The 17,739-nt window shown below is 38.0% G+C and overlaps 1 protein-coding gene and 1 long non-coding RNA gene across 6 annotated transcripts; one reads left to right on the forward strand and one right to left on the reverse strand.

Annotated features, from left to right (window-relative positions):
• Positions 1-817: 817 nt before the first annotated feature.
• LOC122409033 (fatty-acid amide hydrolase 2-B) lies at positions 818-15,234 on the forward strand. Of its 5 annotated transcripts, none has more exons than XM_043416238.1 (12): positions 2,876-2,930; positions 3,325-3,394; positions 6,477-6,659; positions 7,546-7,765; positions 10,770-10,987; positions 11,098-11,209; positions 12,448-12,605; positions 12,695-12,838; positions 12,971-13,072; positions 13,188-13,355; positions 13,559-13,741; positions 14,066-15,234. In XM_043416238.1, exons 1-12 carry the CDS (start codon positions 2,914-2,916, stop codon positions 14,171-14,173), a joined length of 1,683 nt encoding a protein of 560 aa, XP_043272173.1. In that variant the 5' UTR covers positions 2,876-2,913; the 3' UTR covers positions 14,174-15,234. The 5 variants fall into 5 exon arrangements, with proteins under 5 accessions (XP_043272176.1, XP_043272177.1, XP_043272178.1 ...); XM_043416240.1 differs by lacking the exon at positions 2,876-2,930 and adding an exon at positions 3,038-3,098; XM_043416241.1 differs by lacking the exons at positions 2,876-2,930; positions 3,325-3,394 and adding an exon at positions 818-1,597.
• On the reverse strand, positions 2,813-17,726 carry LOC122409043 (uncharacterized). The gene is made up of 2 exons (XR_006260592.1): positions 16,541-17,726; positions 2,813-4,719 (listed from the first exon to the last, which is right to left on the reverse strand). It is a non-coding gene; the product is annotated as an uncharacterized lncRNA (long non-coding RNA).
• Positions 17,727-17,739: the final 13 nt, after the last annotated feature.

The raw sequence follows: 17,739 nt of genomic DNA on the forward strand, positions 1-17,739 counted from the left end.
AATTACAAAATTTCGTTCAAATGTGTAGAATTAGAAAGTGAGCTTATTTTTTTCATCAATTTTTATGGATTGATGGAGAAAAATTAATTAACATCGTCGACATTCGTGAGCACACTTCAAACCTCAGACTAGCATTGTCAAATAAAACATGTCAATTGAATTAATGAATTGAAAGAACCTCTGAGAAAAATTCATTGTTACGCAATACGATGTTAAAAAAAAGAATAAAACTATTCGTATTCATAAAATCTCGTATCTTCTGTCCCACTTGACTTTCGACCTGGTCTTAACATCGACCAATCCATTCTCGAGCTTTGACGATTTTCTAATCCACCGAACGACGAATTCAGTATTCACTGGACATTCTTTCTGTTCAGATTTCCGCTCTCTAGTTTTTTTTTTTTTTTTTTTTCATTTTTTCAAAAACTTTAAGTTAGACGTCACGAAGAAAATTTGATAAGTGAGTGCCAACATTTTAATAGAAATTTTCTCCATCTAATTGAGTTTTTCAATTAAATTTCAATGAATTTGAATTGGAATGATCTTCATGCTAATTTTTCAGTAGCGTTTGTGCCCCCGTGAAATCCTCTCCATTCTCGTCATATTGAACGTGGATTTTCAAGTCGATGCTAATTTTTTCCATTGAAAATTATGAGATTAACGAAAGAGGAATAAGAAACGAGGGACGTTAGGCTCGGCACTCACCCCGTTTTCACAAGGCTCGGTTAACTGAGCTCACCTGCTACGAACGTATCAAGGCTAACGAGGCGCACTCGTGTGGCTCTCACTGCTCTTGGTGTCGGTGCGTTCAGTGTGCTGCGTGCTACGCGCGTGAACTTTCATGTTCAAAAGTACGGAAAAAAATGGAAAAAGCGGGTTGAAGAATTTGGGACGAGTCGGAATAACATTTGTTTCAAAAACGTATTGTAAAAAGATCACTCTTTTCTAGAAATTTTTCGTATTCGTCAATAAACACAAACATCTCAAAGTTAATGTTTTCGGGAAATATTTCGGATCGAAATCTGTTCACGCACGAATATTCGTCCAGTTCGTCCTTCGCGCTTGAAGTTTTTTCATCATAATAGTTCCTAACCGTAGTGCGTGACGCTCGAAGTTCCGTGCTCAGAAATGGGCCCAGTTCCTTGAAGCATCAAAACAGATGCGCACAAAGGGACAAAGGATTCTACGAAAAACAAGCAATGCAAATGGAATGTCAGTGTTTCGAGTGACGCAAATTTGATTTTTTAATAGTGAGTTCATTCTTTGTCACTCATTTGTTTCTGATGTACGAAAACAATGTTTTGGGGCGCCATATTAAAGTGTTCCCATGCCCGACTCCCGAGTACCGTTTCGATCATTTAGTACCGTTAGTTTTATAACTGACCTACACATCGTGCTCGCCGGATCGTTGGTTCTCTCCAAAACATTGACGCATCAAAAAGAGTGACTTTGAATTCGTCGTTCTAAATGAAGCTTTCGCTATGAACGATCGAAACGTTCGCACTCGTTGACCGCCATCGTATTCACCAGTTTTTCGACATTTTTCGTGCAAATGTGGTGAGAAAAACTGCATCGATAATAAGAAGGTATAAAGAAGGTAAAATGCAACACTAAATTTCCATGTAAATACCGTATCGTGATTCTCAGATTGGCATTTATTTAAATTGTGCAAATTAGCTTCGTCGTACGAAACTTGAAATAATGAATTTTCAAGCTCAATTTGCCGGTGACATGCACAGTTTTTTCCCCCGATATCGAATCGGATGCTGTGGAGTTTGTGATTAACAGTTGAAAACGCAATCGAGTGGATGGAACGAATAATTTTTATTTGTGTATGATAAATAATTTATCGAATATAGAATTCATAAAGTCCGGATTGCTAATTCGTTATTGTATCAATAGAGATGATAATTGCGTCTTCGTGCAAGCATCATCGAAGATTGGCATAATTGCAGAGCTAATGGACCAATATTGATTTTTTTTCTAGAAAATGCTTGGTGAATCGATAATGAAGAACGTTAGAATTACGTGGGCAGAATAAGATGCTAACTTTTCGCTATTTTGTGCAGGTTCGAGGGTTTTGAAAGGAATATAACATATTTATCTTCGAAGTTTCAAAAGCCGGTACGTTACTCGTCGAATTTCAGTGTCTCGAAAACTGTAAAAAAATATCCACTCGTCAAGCAAAACAAGTGAAATCGTCGTTTTCACGAGTGCGCGTATCATATATTTTTCGATAATTCACAATTTTTTGAACGTCCCGTGAGTACGAAAACATTCCGATTTGAAATCGGATTTTTCGACTCTTCCTCACACTTTCCTCCGAGCGAGAAACCGTCGTTCAGCAAAGAAAACCGCTCAAACAGAAAAAAATGCATCTCTCACCGTCGCAGACCCTTCTTTATCCTTTTACTTATTCTCGGCAAAGATCGCTCTTTTCATGCATTCGCATACACTCGAGCTAGCGAATAAGTGACCTGTAGAGGAGACGACTGCGTCGAAGTCTCATGTGAGTGATGTCGAGACCTCCTCCGTTGTCGTTGTTTGACTAAATACACGCGACGATGCCCCACCATCGATATCGCCATCATCATCGCATACAGTCTTCCAATTGCTCACCTAACGCAGCTCTCGTTTACGACTTAAAGCATACGCCACGCGTGGTCCCCCGGATCCGTAGTGTCTCGGCGTCTCTGCTGCGACACTTGGTCGCATCTCGCGTGACTTAATATTATTAATATTAAATAAAAAAATATCATTACGATCGGTACTTAATTGTGTGTTGGCAAGCGGCTGAAGTAATGATTCACAATTTTCGCTATTCGTACATACGAAAGATTTTGTTTTTATTGGATTGAAATACTACAAAAGTGTAAGTGATCAGTTTCTAACCAAACTTCGGTGAGACTTTGAATGATTTTTCTCACTCGGTACGTAGATTTTCGTGTTTTTTTACTCGATGAAAAATTTTAAGCTTTCCCGAACGTTTGCGCAAGTTAAATAAATGTGCTGTTTAGATTTTGAAGAGTAAGAAACGTCGTCGGAATCCCGAGAGCATTGGAAACTCGATCGGACAAAGAACACGCAATAAAAAAGTGGTACGATCGTCGACTCTTGGTTTATCGCGTATTCGTTAATTGTCGGCGCGTCAGAGCCGGCAGTTAATTGACGAAAATTTCTCCTACATCGACGAGAATTCAACGTCTCTATAACCCTCGATTGCTGTGATTAATATATATATATATATATATTCGTATGTACAAAGCGACCTTGTCACGACTGATTGAACCTAACAAAGTGTAATTCAGGACCTTGAATTATCAGGTTGAGAAAAATGGAGCTAGCACTCTCGATTCTGACGCTCGTCTACGCCGATCTTCATTTCAACGGTGTGGTGAGTTATAACCCCGAGTTTCCCGGCTCGTCGTATCCAGCGGGCATTTTTTTCTTGATAAAAGCGATACGGAACTTTTCACGTGTGCGCAACTGTCGCTTCGCAAGTTCAACGATATTTCATGCCAGATAAAAATAAGTGAACTATATCACAGTTGATGAAATTCTCGAATGATCGTTTCCAATGACTCTTTTGAGCTCGCAGAAATTTCCCTCACGTCGAATTAGTCGGTTTTTCGATCGTATCATTCGCTTATTTCTATTTTATTATTGCATAATTCTCAGAATTTCATTGGAGAAGCCGACGAAGTGGATTCGTGCGGATTTCTTTTTTATTGCCCTCTTAACTGGATGGAAAAAATCGAAATACAACGTCAGTTTCCCAGTTTTCGGATCAATTCTCGAGAAGCGACGAGATCGTTCGCTGTTCGTTTATTGCTTCGAGATGAAATTTTACATTCAAAATAGAGAGAAACTCGAAGGTGGTGTGTGAATAATCAATCATAAGGATCTCTGAACCGAAACAAGGAAGACCTTAGCTTCGTTTGTGCAGTGTGTATTTCGATTTGCAGTAGCGAACGAGCAGGGATAATTGTGGTGTGATTTGAGCAGCGATGTGTTTACGTCGATTCTTTATAAAAAATGTACGTTTGGAAAAACTCGCACCTTTCACGCAGCTCAACAACCAAATAATTAATAAACGATGGAAACGCACCATTTCATTTTTGGAGGCTGGCATCGAGATGGTATTTTTACTCGTTGAGCTCATTGTCAACGCGTTTTTTCAGCTTGTCATTCGTAGAACTGTCGTTTACCGGCGACCGTATCTCGCTTCGTTGGAGCGCGTTTTTTTTTTCTCCATATTCGGGAAGAGTTCAAAAATACAATACGAAATTTAAAGTGAATTTGACATTCTGCCACGCATCTCTAAACTTTTTCGGTCCATTTTTCGATGCTGTCAACTCGGAATATCTATTCGTCGAGGCAATAAATATTCTCGTTTTCCGTGATTTTGTCGATTTCCGCGCGTTGCTGTGCACCGCGTACGTTCGAGATTTGAGTCGATGGCGTGCCTTGTGAAGTGAATTTTTTCACTGTGCAGTTCTCGCGTACGAAATTGAGGTAGAAAAGTGTCCGGAGAAGTAAAATTCCACTGAACTGTTGCATGCATCACGATAAAACGAGTTTTGGACTCACGTGAAACTGTGGATGGCGGACCTTGTTCCTCCTAATGCGTAATTGAGCTGTAAGATACCCGTCGAGTTAGAGGGATAATCGTAGATACGAGTATATTGCTTTGCTGTTTCTTGAGCATATCCATCCACGCTAAAAAAACGAAATATTGTTGGAATACCAAAATATTTTGTTGCTCGTATTCAATTTGTTTTTTTTTTTTTTTTTCGTTCAGGCTACTACAAAACTTCGAATATTCCAATGATGTTTTTTTGTACTGAAACTACAAAAAAAAATTCTCCAGGAAATAATCCTTTGGTGACGTTTCGAACAACATTTTTTTCAGACGATTTGGACGCAACTCCGTTTTCAGTGGTTCGAGATGTTCGAGATTCAATTATTTCTATGGATCCATTTAAATGCGACGAGGCTGAAGCGTTTGCAACGTTGCAAACGAAATGAAGGAAAAATATATTTGTAATTCATCATTTTTTTTTATTTCACGCATCATTGAATTCGAAATTGGTGGACAGCAAACAAAATTCGAGATTTACTGGAATTATCCGAGAATTTTTTTACATCACTTCGTTGGACTCGAACGTTGCGAGCTTCAGCGTCACTTAAGGCCTTAGGCCACTCTAGAGGCCGAAAAAAATAGGCTTTTTGGGAATTTTTTTTCAGAAATACTACAAATTAAATCGAGATAACAGAAACGTGATTTTATTATTCATATCAGTGACTGTTTACAATAATTTTTTTGAAACGATTTAGTGCAAAATGGCGGCTGTGCAGTGTTTTTGCGATGGCTCAACTTTTCAAGTTGGCCGGACTCATAACTCAGGCAATTTTCAACCGATTAACTTGAAATTTTGAAAATATCTTGAAAAATACATCGTCTATGGAAGTACGTAGGATTTTTGCGATATATTGATTTTTGGCCAAATGGCGCCCTTCTAAAGTGGAAAGTGAAGATCTTGAGGAACTTGAGAACTGAAGAATTGTCAGATAATTGTTAATAACGAACGAACTACGCAATATAAAAAAAAAAATCCTACGTACTTCCATAGACAATGTATTTTTCAAGATATTTTGAAAATTTCAAGTTAATCGGTTGAAAATTGCCTGAGTTATGAGTCCGGCCAACTTGAAAAGTTGAGCCATCGCAAAAACGCTGCACAGCCGCCATTTTGCACTAAATCGTTTCAAAAAAATTATTGTAAGCAGTCACTGATATGAATAATAAAATCACGTTTCTGTTATCTCGATTTAATTTGTAGTATTTCTGAAAAAAAATTCCCAAAAAGCCTTTTTTTTCGGCCTCTAGAGTGGCCAAGGCCTTAAATGCGCTCAACTTGAAAGAAAAATTTGGCTCCCCGATCGAACTTCATTTAGGCAAAAATACAGTGAATTCTTTCGTAGAACTGTACGGGACTCGTTCCATGAAGAAAATTCTCATTCTCAGTGGATATTTTTAGTTTTGCGGATATATTTTCGATCCGCGTTGAAAGTAACGGTTATAATTGATCGATCGAGCTCGATTGTGACTTCTGGTCTTCCTGGGCCCTCGACGGCGAATGAAATCTTGATATTTCTCCCGGGAGGCTTCTCAGGCTAATAATTCGCTGATAGTTACGTCGTAGAACATTGATCGTAACAATCTGCGAGTGCGACGTCCACGATCATTGATCGAGTTAGATGTAATAATCGGTATGGAAAAATTCTCGTCGCTGATCTCTTCGACGGAGGATCGTATAACTCGAATGAAATGAGCTCGGCGGAGATTTTTTCACGCGACGCTCTCTCGAGCGTGAAAAAATGCAAAAGCGAAATGGTGATCAGCGATGAGCCGTAATCAGAGCAATTTGTATTCATGCTAATTCAATCGTTCTTTATTGTTATCGATTTTGCAGGAAATGTTGAACGCAGCAATAAAAAGGATCTTGAGAGTTTTATTATTTCTTCTCGGCTGTCTCGTCGTGCCCGTCACGAGGCTACGCGCCTTCTTCGATCATCGTCGTCGATGCCCACCGATTCGCAATAAAATATTGCTTATGACGGCGACCGAGCTCGCGGAGAAGATACGAAAAGGAGAGGCGAGTTTATCAAAATTCTCGAAAGTCACGTTTTTTTCTGTTTTTATTTTCCTCGTTTTCTTCCTGAATCTTCAACGATAAACGAAACAATGGAAAATGCTTCGACGATCGCTATCGGCGTTTTTTCTTCTCGACTTTAAAGTCACGATGGCCACGAGCATTAAACGAAAATTACGACTTTGGTGCACCCGTATTTCAACAGGTTTTATGCCGAGTTTTAAATTCAATCAATTATTATCATTGGAATTTTTCATTTTTACTACAACTCCGCATTCGGGTCAAAGGTTATCGCGAGATACTTCGCTACTCGATTGGATATCGTTTTTTACCAAATCTTTTCGATTCCCGTTCATTTTTATTAAACAAAAATCGAAGGAAAACAAGTTTTTCGTGTATCGTTCGTTCCTGAATAATGAAAAATTGCGTCAATCCCACGGTTTGATGGGAATAAAATGGATGAAAATGAATATCAATAAATCGCAATGACAGTAAAAAAAAAAAAAATGACAATTATCAACGAAGAAATTCAAAGGGTAATCACAAGATATTTAACATTTTTCAGATGAAAAAAATTAGGAAATTTTTTCCAATAACTTTTTTTATTCAAAAAATATTAACGAATATAGTTTGTGATTTTTTTATCGATGAAAAAGATCTTACAAACCTGTAGAGAATTTTTTTTTCTATAAAAAATTTTTTGCCTCGGAATTGAATGATTCTAAAAAATATTACATTTTTAAAAGCTACGTTCGCGCTCAACGAATTTTAATCCGAACACAAAGCATTTCCGTAAAGTCTTCGCGTTTGAAAATGAATTTTAGATTTCCCACTTCCGGATAGAACTGCGACCGTTTCGGTTTGATTTAATGAATTTCTATGATTTCAGATCACGAGTGAGCAAGTCGTGTCGTCTTACATCGAGAGATGCAGGGAGGTGAATCCTGTGATAAATGCGATCGTGGAAGATCGTTTCGAAGCAGCTCTCCGCGAAGCCCGTCAAGTCGATTCGTTCGTAAAATCAGGTGGAAAAAGCGAGGAGGCCTTGGCTCGTGATACTCCCTTGCTCGGAATTCCTGTGACCGTGAAGGAAAGCATAGCCGTCACAGGTAGGCACGCGAAAAGGAGGCACGTTTTTAAAACCTCGCCGCGGGACTAATATTTTGGGGATTTCAACGCCTGTCACGCTTCTGACGAAATTCCGATCGAAAATCGAGAAAGGCGAGAGAGAAAGTATCCACGACGAACGATGCTCCTGCGAATCCTCGCTCGGACTTTATTTGTTTGACGTTCTCTTCGACATTGACCTCCTCTCCAATCACGACTGCGACACTTACCATTTTTTTTACTTCCGAAATACGTTCTCACGCCCACTCAAGTTTAACAGACTTTGGGAAAATTTCACTCCACAAATTTCAGAAATGTTTTTGAATAGACGGAAATAACTCAGCGTAGCGAACTTTTCGGCATAGATTCAAGGATGTCTCAAGAGTACAAACACATTTTTTTCATGTGTCTTGATTCCCGAAGTTTCTCAGCTCCGTACAACGTGGAGCAGATCGGAATTATTGTCTGCAACAAAAATTCCAATTTTTTTGACATTTTCATATATTTTCCTTCGATACGAACCTACAAAAACCCGAAAAAATTGGGAAATCCTATATTTTTAGTGGGTTTGAAAAAAAAACGTTTCTGAAGAAAAAGAATATCGCTGCAACGTGCTGTAAGAATTTCACAATTTTTTTGAGTTTCCATAGGTTCGTATTGAAAAAAAAATATATGAAAATGGAAAAAGAATTTGGAATTTTTGTCGCAAACAATAATTACGATCTCCGCATTGTGCGCAGCTGAGAAACTTCGACAATCAAACTTAGCGCATAAAAATGTACAAAAAAGTATTTCTCGCATGAAAAAAATGTTTTTGTACTCTTGAAACATCCTTGAAACTATGCCGAAAAGTTCGCTGCGCTGAGTTATTTCCGTCTATCCTAAAAACATTTCCGAAGACAATTGATTTTTTTGACTCTCTAAAGCAGGACTCCCCCTTAAAAAGGACACAAAATGAAATAGAAAATGTAAAAGATTGTTATTGTCTGATGAATTTTATTGCGTAATTTCATTCTCGTCGTTCTATTCGAAGATGCGATTATGCGGACGTTGATTTATGGCAATACTTTGTAAGCTCAGATGCATCAAGAGTTAATCACAAATGTTATTGAGTTCCAGGTGTAAAATCGTGTTTTTTATAGCACGAGCATAGAGTACACGAAGAGCATCTGAAACCGGTTTGACGTCACGGTCCATTGGTCTTTTTGAGAACGAGTTTCACTCGTTCATCAGTCTCGTATTACCGGCGTTTCATACACACATGTTCATGAGTATTTGTGCGTGATTGTGGTCGACCGCGAGAGTCGAGTAATCGCGAGGTTTGCTCTCGTTTCGTTATTTTTATGAGGAGAAACCAAACGAGCTTGATTTTCCAGCGAACATTAGATGAGGGATCGAATGACAAGTTCCTCCGTGTACTTGAAAGTAATAGCCAATTTTTCAACTCGTCGAGCACATTCAAAATCGAAACTCTCATTTCAATCACGTTTATTGGCTTCTCCTTTGCTTTTGAACGATTAAATTAGCCATGAAGTTATTGGGGTCGAATTCACTGAGTACTGCAAACCCTGATATTTCGATGGGATTCTTCAGATTACTCATTTTTTTCCATCACTTATCCTGCTGTTTTCAGCCTTTATCTTCCTTTGTCCTCTTGTTTTGTCTCTTTTCTCGTCGGTCCTCTCAGAATTTTCGAATTCCTCTCGCGGATTTTCGCGGAATGCTTCCAAAGGTCAGAAAGATGAATGAACTTTTCGTCTGGGACTGCTATGGTTTGCTACCATTCATGGATCACTTTTGTCCGGAAATGAATATTTTCGTGCACAGCATTTCTTATCAAACTTTTGTTAATACTTTTACAAAAATACAAGGCCGATGGTGCTACTTTAGTGTAAACAGGGTGTGACGTCTAGAAAGACACATTTTTCGCCGCATTCGTATTCAAATTTCTATTCGTTTCGTAGCCATTCGTACACGTTGTTCGCTTGAACTTTGAGTTTGTTTACAAGAACGTGGAAACAAAAGGGAAAAATACTTGAAAAGTGTTGATTCATTGGAGAACCAACCGAATTCTCATCTCGACATATCGCCACAGTTTCCGTGAGCAAAAAAGAGGGGATCGATTGTCTGTTTCAATTGAACGAGGAATCGTAATTACGTGATTTCCTTTGTGGATCGCCGGGATGCATTCGCCAAGATGAATTATCGACGAAGAAAACGTTTTTACCATGAAAGCATATTGTACTGAATCGGCTGAGCGGTGCAATTGACCCAAACGAAATTGACGTTAATAGAATCTCGTTAGAAGAAAAGCACCCACGCGATGAGTAGCGTGACGGAAGAAATTATAAACGAAATTCATGCTCGTATAGTGTCAGCTCGAACGAAACGCTGCTCGTGTAGCACTCAGTCACTTCGAGTAGAAATAAAGAATAAAAGTGGAAGAGAAAAAAGTACGAATGTGAAGTAAAGATACGTGGTTTCCATAAACTCTTCATTGGCAGAGGGCTCGTCACTTTCGAATTGCAGCACCTTGTTAAATGTGCTTATTCTTCACGCCACGCATACCGTCTGAACCAGAAAATAGTTCTGCGAAACGCGTCTATATTACGAAGGAGTAAATGTTGGCTCAAGGAATTCTCGACGCGAATATTGACGCAAGAAAAATGAAAAAAAAGTATGTTTGTAGTTATTCTCATGAATATGGCAATGACATTGGGTCGGTAATTTTAACGACATATTTAAACCTGCAAAATATTTTACGCGTGAGGGCTTCAGTCGATAATTTTAAATGCCCATAACCAAGTGATAATAACGCGAACATCGACATGAGGCAATTTTCTACAATTTTTTTCTTTCGAATTTCAATTGGTAGCAGATTCTTACCTGCTGTTGGTTGCACGAAAAATTTGATGAACGTAAAAATAAAAAAATTGGGTTTGTCCAGCTCCTCGAAAACGAATGATTCTCATGATTTTCATTGATAAATTTGTTAACATTTTTCAGGAATGAGCCACTGCGTGGGGAGGAAACGTGAAGTCTCGAGAAAAGCGATTGAGGATGCTGAAGTAGTGGCAAAAGTTCGACAAGCAGGCTGCATCGTACTGCTCGTTAGTAACACACCGGAAATGTGCATGTGCTGGGAATCTTACAACAATGTTACTGGCACCACTCGAAATCCGTACGACTCGAGGAGGACAGCGGGTGGTTCTTCCGGGGGCGAGGTAAAAAATAATCTTTTTTCTTCTATCAACGAACGAGCAATAACGAGCCTATGAAAACTGTTGTGATCGATCAGTCGAGGAGTGCGGATTGACACTTTTTTCTTAACTAGGCAGCACTTTTGGGGGCCGGAGCCTCGCTGCTCAGTTTGTCTTCTGACATCGGAGGTTCTGCGAGGTTGCCGGCAATGTTTTGCGGCGTATTTGGTCATAAGCCAACACCGGGTGAGTTTCGAAAAATGAAAATATTCTTGAACGACTAGACAATTAGCACGTAGAACGTGGACAAAAGAGGGAGCAGTGAAACCTTCGCAATCATTCGTTTTGCCCAGCCGAACGCGTTGGATGGAATACTCAATGTATTTTGTGCTAGTCTGTAGAAAAAAATTCAGAATTTTAGTTCAAGTTTGATATTTTCGAAAATTTTTTTTTGCTTTTATACAGGCCTTTATTGCAGGCCTAAATATACAAAATCCTTTCTTGACTATCATATATAAGATCAACCAGAGATGTGCGTTAAGGTAGTTCATGCACGAAACGTTTTTCTTAAGAAAGTCTTGAAATTTATACAAAGTTTAACTGACACGCCTATCAAATTTTAAAGGGTTCGTCTTATTGGCTATTGACATAAACGTATTTAAATATGAAGAAAAATACATAGGGTCATAGGGACTGTGCGTAAAAAATCGTTTATCTTTCCATATAACGAAAGAACGCTTCTTACGAAGTTTATGAAAAAGTGTACACATTAACGATCAAGTATGTAATGAAAGTTTGGGAAAAAATTCGAGACGATCGTCTCACTAGTAATAAAGATATATTCCCTTAAAGATTGAACAAAATTGGTAATGAGCACTCGTATAACCTCACATTTGCTTATTTCGGCATTTTATGTCTTCTTGGCTCGGGCCATTCCTGTCACAGTCTTTTGTCTTTTTATTAAAACTTTGTTCTTGATCCATTTCTCGTTGCTCTCTCTCTAAAGCGATTTTACATTAAAAACTATAGTATTTCAGCCAGGGACGAATAAAATTTCAGTCGGTGAGGAATCCCCGTTTAATTAATGGCTTGTCATTTCATTCGCCAAAAAAAAAAGTTTGAAAAATGTATTTACAATTTCGAATTAATAACTCTGACATCAATTTAAAGTGATTATATTTTTAATTAGGAAGTAAAAATCGATCCAAGGTAGACACATATAAGATACGATCCTTCGGGCGTGATCTACCTTAAAATAGTGGGAAAAGCACATTTCCTAGCAATGATGTAAATTTTCGATGAGAAAATATTATTGTGAGGCTGTGGTGAGGATTTTGAGTAAATCGATGCAGAAAAGGGCAATTAAAAAAAAAAAAAAAATTACTAGAAAATTGTACTGCATCTAGTGGCAGGTTTCTGAATAAAATAAATTGTATCGGCCGATTAAGGCATGTTTGAAAAATCGTTATTTTTATGAATGACAGAATGGGTTTCGACGACGGGTCACATGCCTGGCTGCACCGATAAAAATTGGTCTTCATTTTTCTCTATCGGACCGATGGTCAGATACGCTCAAGATTTGCCGATACTTTTGAAAACAATTGGACAATCGGACGCACCGATCTCACGATTAGGAGAAGTGGTAAACATCTCAAAAGAAAAAAAACCAATCAATACAAATTCAAAATTATCAAATCAATTAAGAGTGAAGAAAATAAAGTTGATTTTTAGGTTCCCATGTCCGAAGTGAGATTCTTTTATATGGAAGATGACGGCGGTTCCGGAGCAACGAGTCCCGTCGACAGGGAAATCAAAGATAGTATTCGAAAAGTAATTGCTCACTTGGAAACGTATCACGCAGCTAAAGTTCAAAGGGTATGTAATTTTTCTCCAAAATACATTGACTTCGGAAGTTTGCAGTCTCGAAGCAAACAAAAATCATGAACGAATAATTGAAATGTTGATCGACCGTTATTCTCGTTGTTTATTCAACGATTTGTTTGTTAGGCTGACATCAAAGAACTGAGGTACGCTTTCGAAATTGGAGCTTCCATGCTACTGCGTCTGGATGGAGCTGATTCAATCTTCAAAAAAGGAACAGATCCTTGCGTACGTTTTTTTCTTTTATATCGTGAATAATAAATTTCGAAACATCATTTATGTGATTGGAGAAATCTCAAAATTTCAATAAATTCTTGAAAAAAATTATTTCCCTCGGTTTCAGGAATGGAAGAGTGTATTCGTCGAATGTCTGAGATATATTTGTCTCGTGTCACCTCATACTTTCCCGAACATTGTTTATGGGGTGCTGAAAAGAATTTCCGACAAGCTTCCCGTGAGTCACTACGATCGGATGGTCGAGAAGAACAACTTGTTGAAAACTCGATTTCAGGTAATTTGGACAAAATTTTTGAATTTTCTGTGAATTCAATATTAGCGATATTATTTTGGACCCGTCGACTGGTGTCGTTATCATGCATGTACTAATTCGAATAATTTCTTTTATTTTCAACCAGTTTCCACAAAGAATAGTCCACAATAGTGTTTTAAGACGTTATAAACCTAGTTTTATAATAGTGACAACATTCGTTGCAGGATATTTTAGGTGACAATGGCGTTTTGATATACCCTTCGTTCATCGGTCCAGCACATTATCCTTATGAGATATTTCACAAAGTTTGCAACGTCTCTTACATGATGATATTCAACGCATTGGGACTTCCAGTTACCCAATGTCCGGTGGGACTAAATAGGAATGGTCTTCCAATTGGAGTCCAAGTAATCACGAATTCATTATTAACCTTTAAAGGACGGGTCTGGTCGAAATATCGACTACTAGTTTGATCGGGCACTCCGCTTGAAAAGTTCGTCGATATTATGCACAAATTTCGTGTAAAAAAGGTCGATTTAACGTAAAAATCCCCGTCCTTAAAAGGTTAATTTACTACTGATTATTAGGTTCATCATTTCTGTGCAAGGTTTTACGGGTTTGATGAATTTATTTTTGAAACACAAATCAGTCAGTTCTAACTCATCAAATTTATAAATTTATAAGAGCTCGATGAGCGTTCTGGTCGTCAATGAGGTTTAATTTGTTTACAGATAGTGGGAAATCCGGGGAGCGATCATCTGACGATTGCTGTAGCTCAAGAAATTGAACGAGCTTTTGGTGGCTGGCATCAACCACCGAGCCATGAAAAAATCATTTGAAATCTTTAGATACCGAGCAACTAGCCAAAAGCACGAGCGATTTGGGCTTTGCATATCATTTGCACATTGTGTCGTTAAAAACGGTATCGTTGATTTTTTTTTTGGTTTCGTAAGACGGTGGGTGATGGTATTCAAGGCGACTCGTCAACGATCCAGCTGGCAGGAATAGTGCAGCGCACGGTCCTCCGACATCGTTGTTTTTTCAGGACAAATGGACGTTGCGCGTTGTTCTCGTTTTGTGAGCAGGATAAACGGCGACTGCTTTTTGTTTTTACTCGAAAAATCGAGTTTCTCGTGGTGACGAACGTCTATTTTTCAATTTCTATTGCACTCGCACGTATGGCTCGAACCACTGCGGCTACAAATGTATGCGCATTTTATAAAGAACTGCGACGTTGGTAGATCGAAAAAACTCTATTTTCCATTTTATACTTAGCAATATTTGAATATGATCGATCGTCTTCGATCTCAAAGAGTGAATAATTCGATAAACGAAATTAAGAGGATGGATCAGTCGGTATATCGCAACCATGAGTGCGCGAGAGATAATTGCAAATTTCGAAATCGAAATTCTTTGACAAAGTTTGACCGATTAAAAAAAGGCTCTGTCAGTCGATTTTTGCCATCGTTCTACGTAGGCTGACAGCGGAGCCTTTTTTAAATCAATCAAACTGTGTCAAAGAATTTCGATTTCGAAAATTCCAAGTGAGGTTAATCGACTGATCCATACTCTTAATGCGACCGAAATGTGCGATGATGACGACAGTTCGGTTCTAAACCAAAAATAAATATTATCAAATTATCTTTATTGCGTTCAACGTACAATTCACGCGTGATAAAAGATCAACGACCCCGTACCCGAAATACTGGCATCTTGTAAATGCATTATACGACGATAAGACAGATTTTAAATGCTTATAGACTTAAGGGACCAAGAAAGAATCGGTATATTCGTTTTTCGAATACGTTATACTGTTTTTATATTATCTTATTTATGACTTTGTACATATTTTTTTATGGCAGAATTAACGAGAGAAATAAAGAAACTGAAAAAAATGGAATTTCTTGGAAAAATTTTTTTTCCTCCTCACCACGACTGCATTCAAAACGTATTCGATCATCGCCAACGTCTCAATTGTCCTCTTGTACCCGCAAAGACACTCGGGAAGATAAAAACTTGTTTAAGAACTGATTCAAAGTACACAAAAATCGTATTTTCTTCGATGCTCGACGTTTCTCTGCCTCGTTCAATATTTGCCAAGTATTTGAATTGTTAAATTCGACTTTGGCTGCATCACCCGGTGCATTTTGGAGTAATGAATAATTTACAACTCCACAAAGTTAATAAATATGAATAATGCTTGGATGACTGTCCTTCCCGTGGATCGAACTACGAGCACCGATGCACCATGGAACAGGGTGAACGTCCCAGGCGGTCACGGATTCACTTTATTTTAGCTTAATCCAAAAAACTTTACTCGAAAAATTAACAAAGTAATAAAAACTAATAAGTTTAATAAAAATATTCATTTGTGGAATCAAAGTTATAGTTTATATATAAAATTGAATTTAAATAATAAATAATTTTAATTTTTTTAAATAAATTACTCTACAAAATTTTTAATTTATAATTTTTTATTTATTTCTTCATTTAATATTATTTATAAATTATAAATTCAAATTTATTTATTATTTATTTAAGAATTTTCAGGAAATAGCTAATTCGACATAATCCAGTGAGCGATCAACCTTTTTCAGTTTATTTTCTTCCGACTTTTCGAAACTTTCGAGAGAATCGAAACTCGATTCATTATTTTTCTCTACTATAATTTTTCCCTTATTTTTAACCCTTGAACGACAAACCCATTTTTTTCACCTTCATCCTACAAACCGGGGTAGATATATACCCCACACGTTTTTTGTTCGGAAAATCGTTCTGGAAGCCGTAATGAGGTTTGAAAACACATGAATCTCTGTGTTTTTTTATGCCGAAGAAGATAGTATGAAGTAAAAGTTCGAGACAAGAAGCTGACTTGACGAAAAATCGATTTTTCTCCGAAAATGTATAGAAAACTGCGAAAACGCAATTTTTTAAACAAAAATTCATTACTTTTTTTCTAACCAACCGATTTCAAAATTTCAAACGCGGTTTTGAAGGGCATATATGAAGCTTCTAAAAAAAAATATTATTACGACTGCCTGTGAAAAAAGTTTATTTATTTGGGACTCTGAACATGCTAAAAATGAAGGAGTGAAAATATGGAAAAAATCAATGAAAAAGCCATGAAATATTGGTTTTTAATTCATGTAATTTCTTGCGGAATGCGCCCACAATAATCGCTCATAAACAATTTTTAAAAAACACACCTGCTTCCAAAGCACAATCACTGCGACGAAAATATTTTGAAGTTTGTATTCATCGAATTGGGCAACCACCAGCAGGACTCTATGCCCGTGAGGAAAAGTCTCATCGCGCGATCAACGTTTCGAGTACAAGCAGCGGCGACCACTGCCGAGTCGTATGAAGCAGTTGTGATTGATCTTACCCAGTGATCGAACACAAATACTCACGCAGGCTTATCGGTGTTGCTTTTGTAGAGCATTGAAGAGTTTTCGTTTACCAGGAAACATTTGGTGTTGAGTTTTACGTACGAGACGCTATCTCTCGATATCTTTTCGCGTCGTTCCATCGAGCCTGCAATATTATTAATCGAAGTGAGATAAAAATAAAATTTCGTAAACAACTTTTCTGCAGTTTCTCGAGCTCCTTCATTTTCGAATAATTTAAATTTCTTTATCTCATCGCGTCGCCCCGTCGAGCCCGCAATATTATTAATCGAAGTGAGATAAAAATTATGAAATTTCGTAAACAACTTTTCTGCAGTTTCTCGAGCTCCTTCATTTTTCCATCTTCGATATTCTTTTTCAGCGATTCACTGAAAAAGTGTTAATCACAATAATCCTTGATCTTTCGTACGTTCGAAGAGCTCGTTTAGTTTCCTGAAGATAAATATTTATCGGACTGCGGCTGGATGCACGTTTATTGCTGTTTTTTTTCCAATGATTTCCCACTTTTTATCCGATCAGACTTGTCTTCCTGCGACTTTGCTCTCACTCATGGTTTCCATGTGCGTTTACAGTTCGTCTGTCACAGCAAGGCCGATCCGGCAGTTTGAGAAGGAGGCGAATCGTCCCTTAGTTCTTCTTCGTTCAAACGGAATTTCTTTTATAAATATCCCGAATTGCATAAAAACGTTGATTATTATTTTTCCATCGGAATTTCAGTACCGTTTCGATCGAAGAAGTCATGGCATTGTGAAAGAAAATTTTCAGCGGTTTTGCAACGACGCAAACATTATTCGCTCCGTGCGAAAATCGAGAGGCGATCGTGAACCTCGAATCTCGGACGCTCGATCGACACCCTCGAGCCATCAGTCGAATGACTGAGCCGCTCAAGAATGAGGTGGGAATGTAAAATTGTTTATACGCCAATAGCGATTCGGTGATCGGGAGGTACGGGAAACTGACAACTATAGTATCGCCGGACAACGAGAACTGGACTCGTT

Source organism: Venturia canescens, chromosome 4, assembly GCF_019457755.1.
Source record: "Venturia canescens isolate UGA chromosome 4, ASM1945775v1, whole genome shotgun sequence".
Lineage (NCBI taxonomy): Eukaryota > Metazoa > Arthropoda > Insecta > Hymenoptera > Ichneumonidae > Venturia > Venturia canescens.

Excerpts from the sequence above, each read along its gene's own strand:
- LOC122409033 (XM_043416238.1), top strand. Across the intron at positions 7,766-10,769 it reads GGAAAGCATAGCCGTCACAG|GAATGAGCCACTGCGTGGGG; the intron begins GTAGGCACGCGA and ends AACATTTTTCAG. Across the intron at positions 11,210-12,447 it reads TGGTCATAAGCCAACACCGG|AATGGGTTTCGACGACGGGT; the intron begins GTGAGTTTCGAA and ends TATGAATGACAG.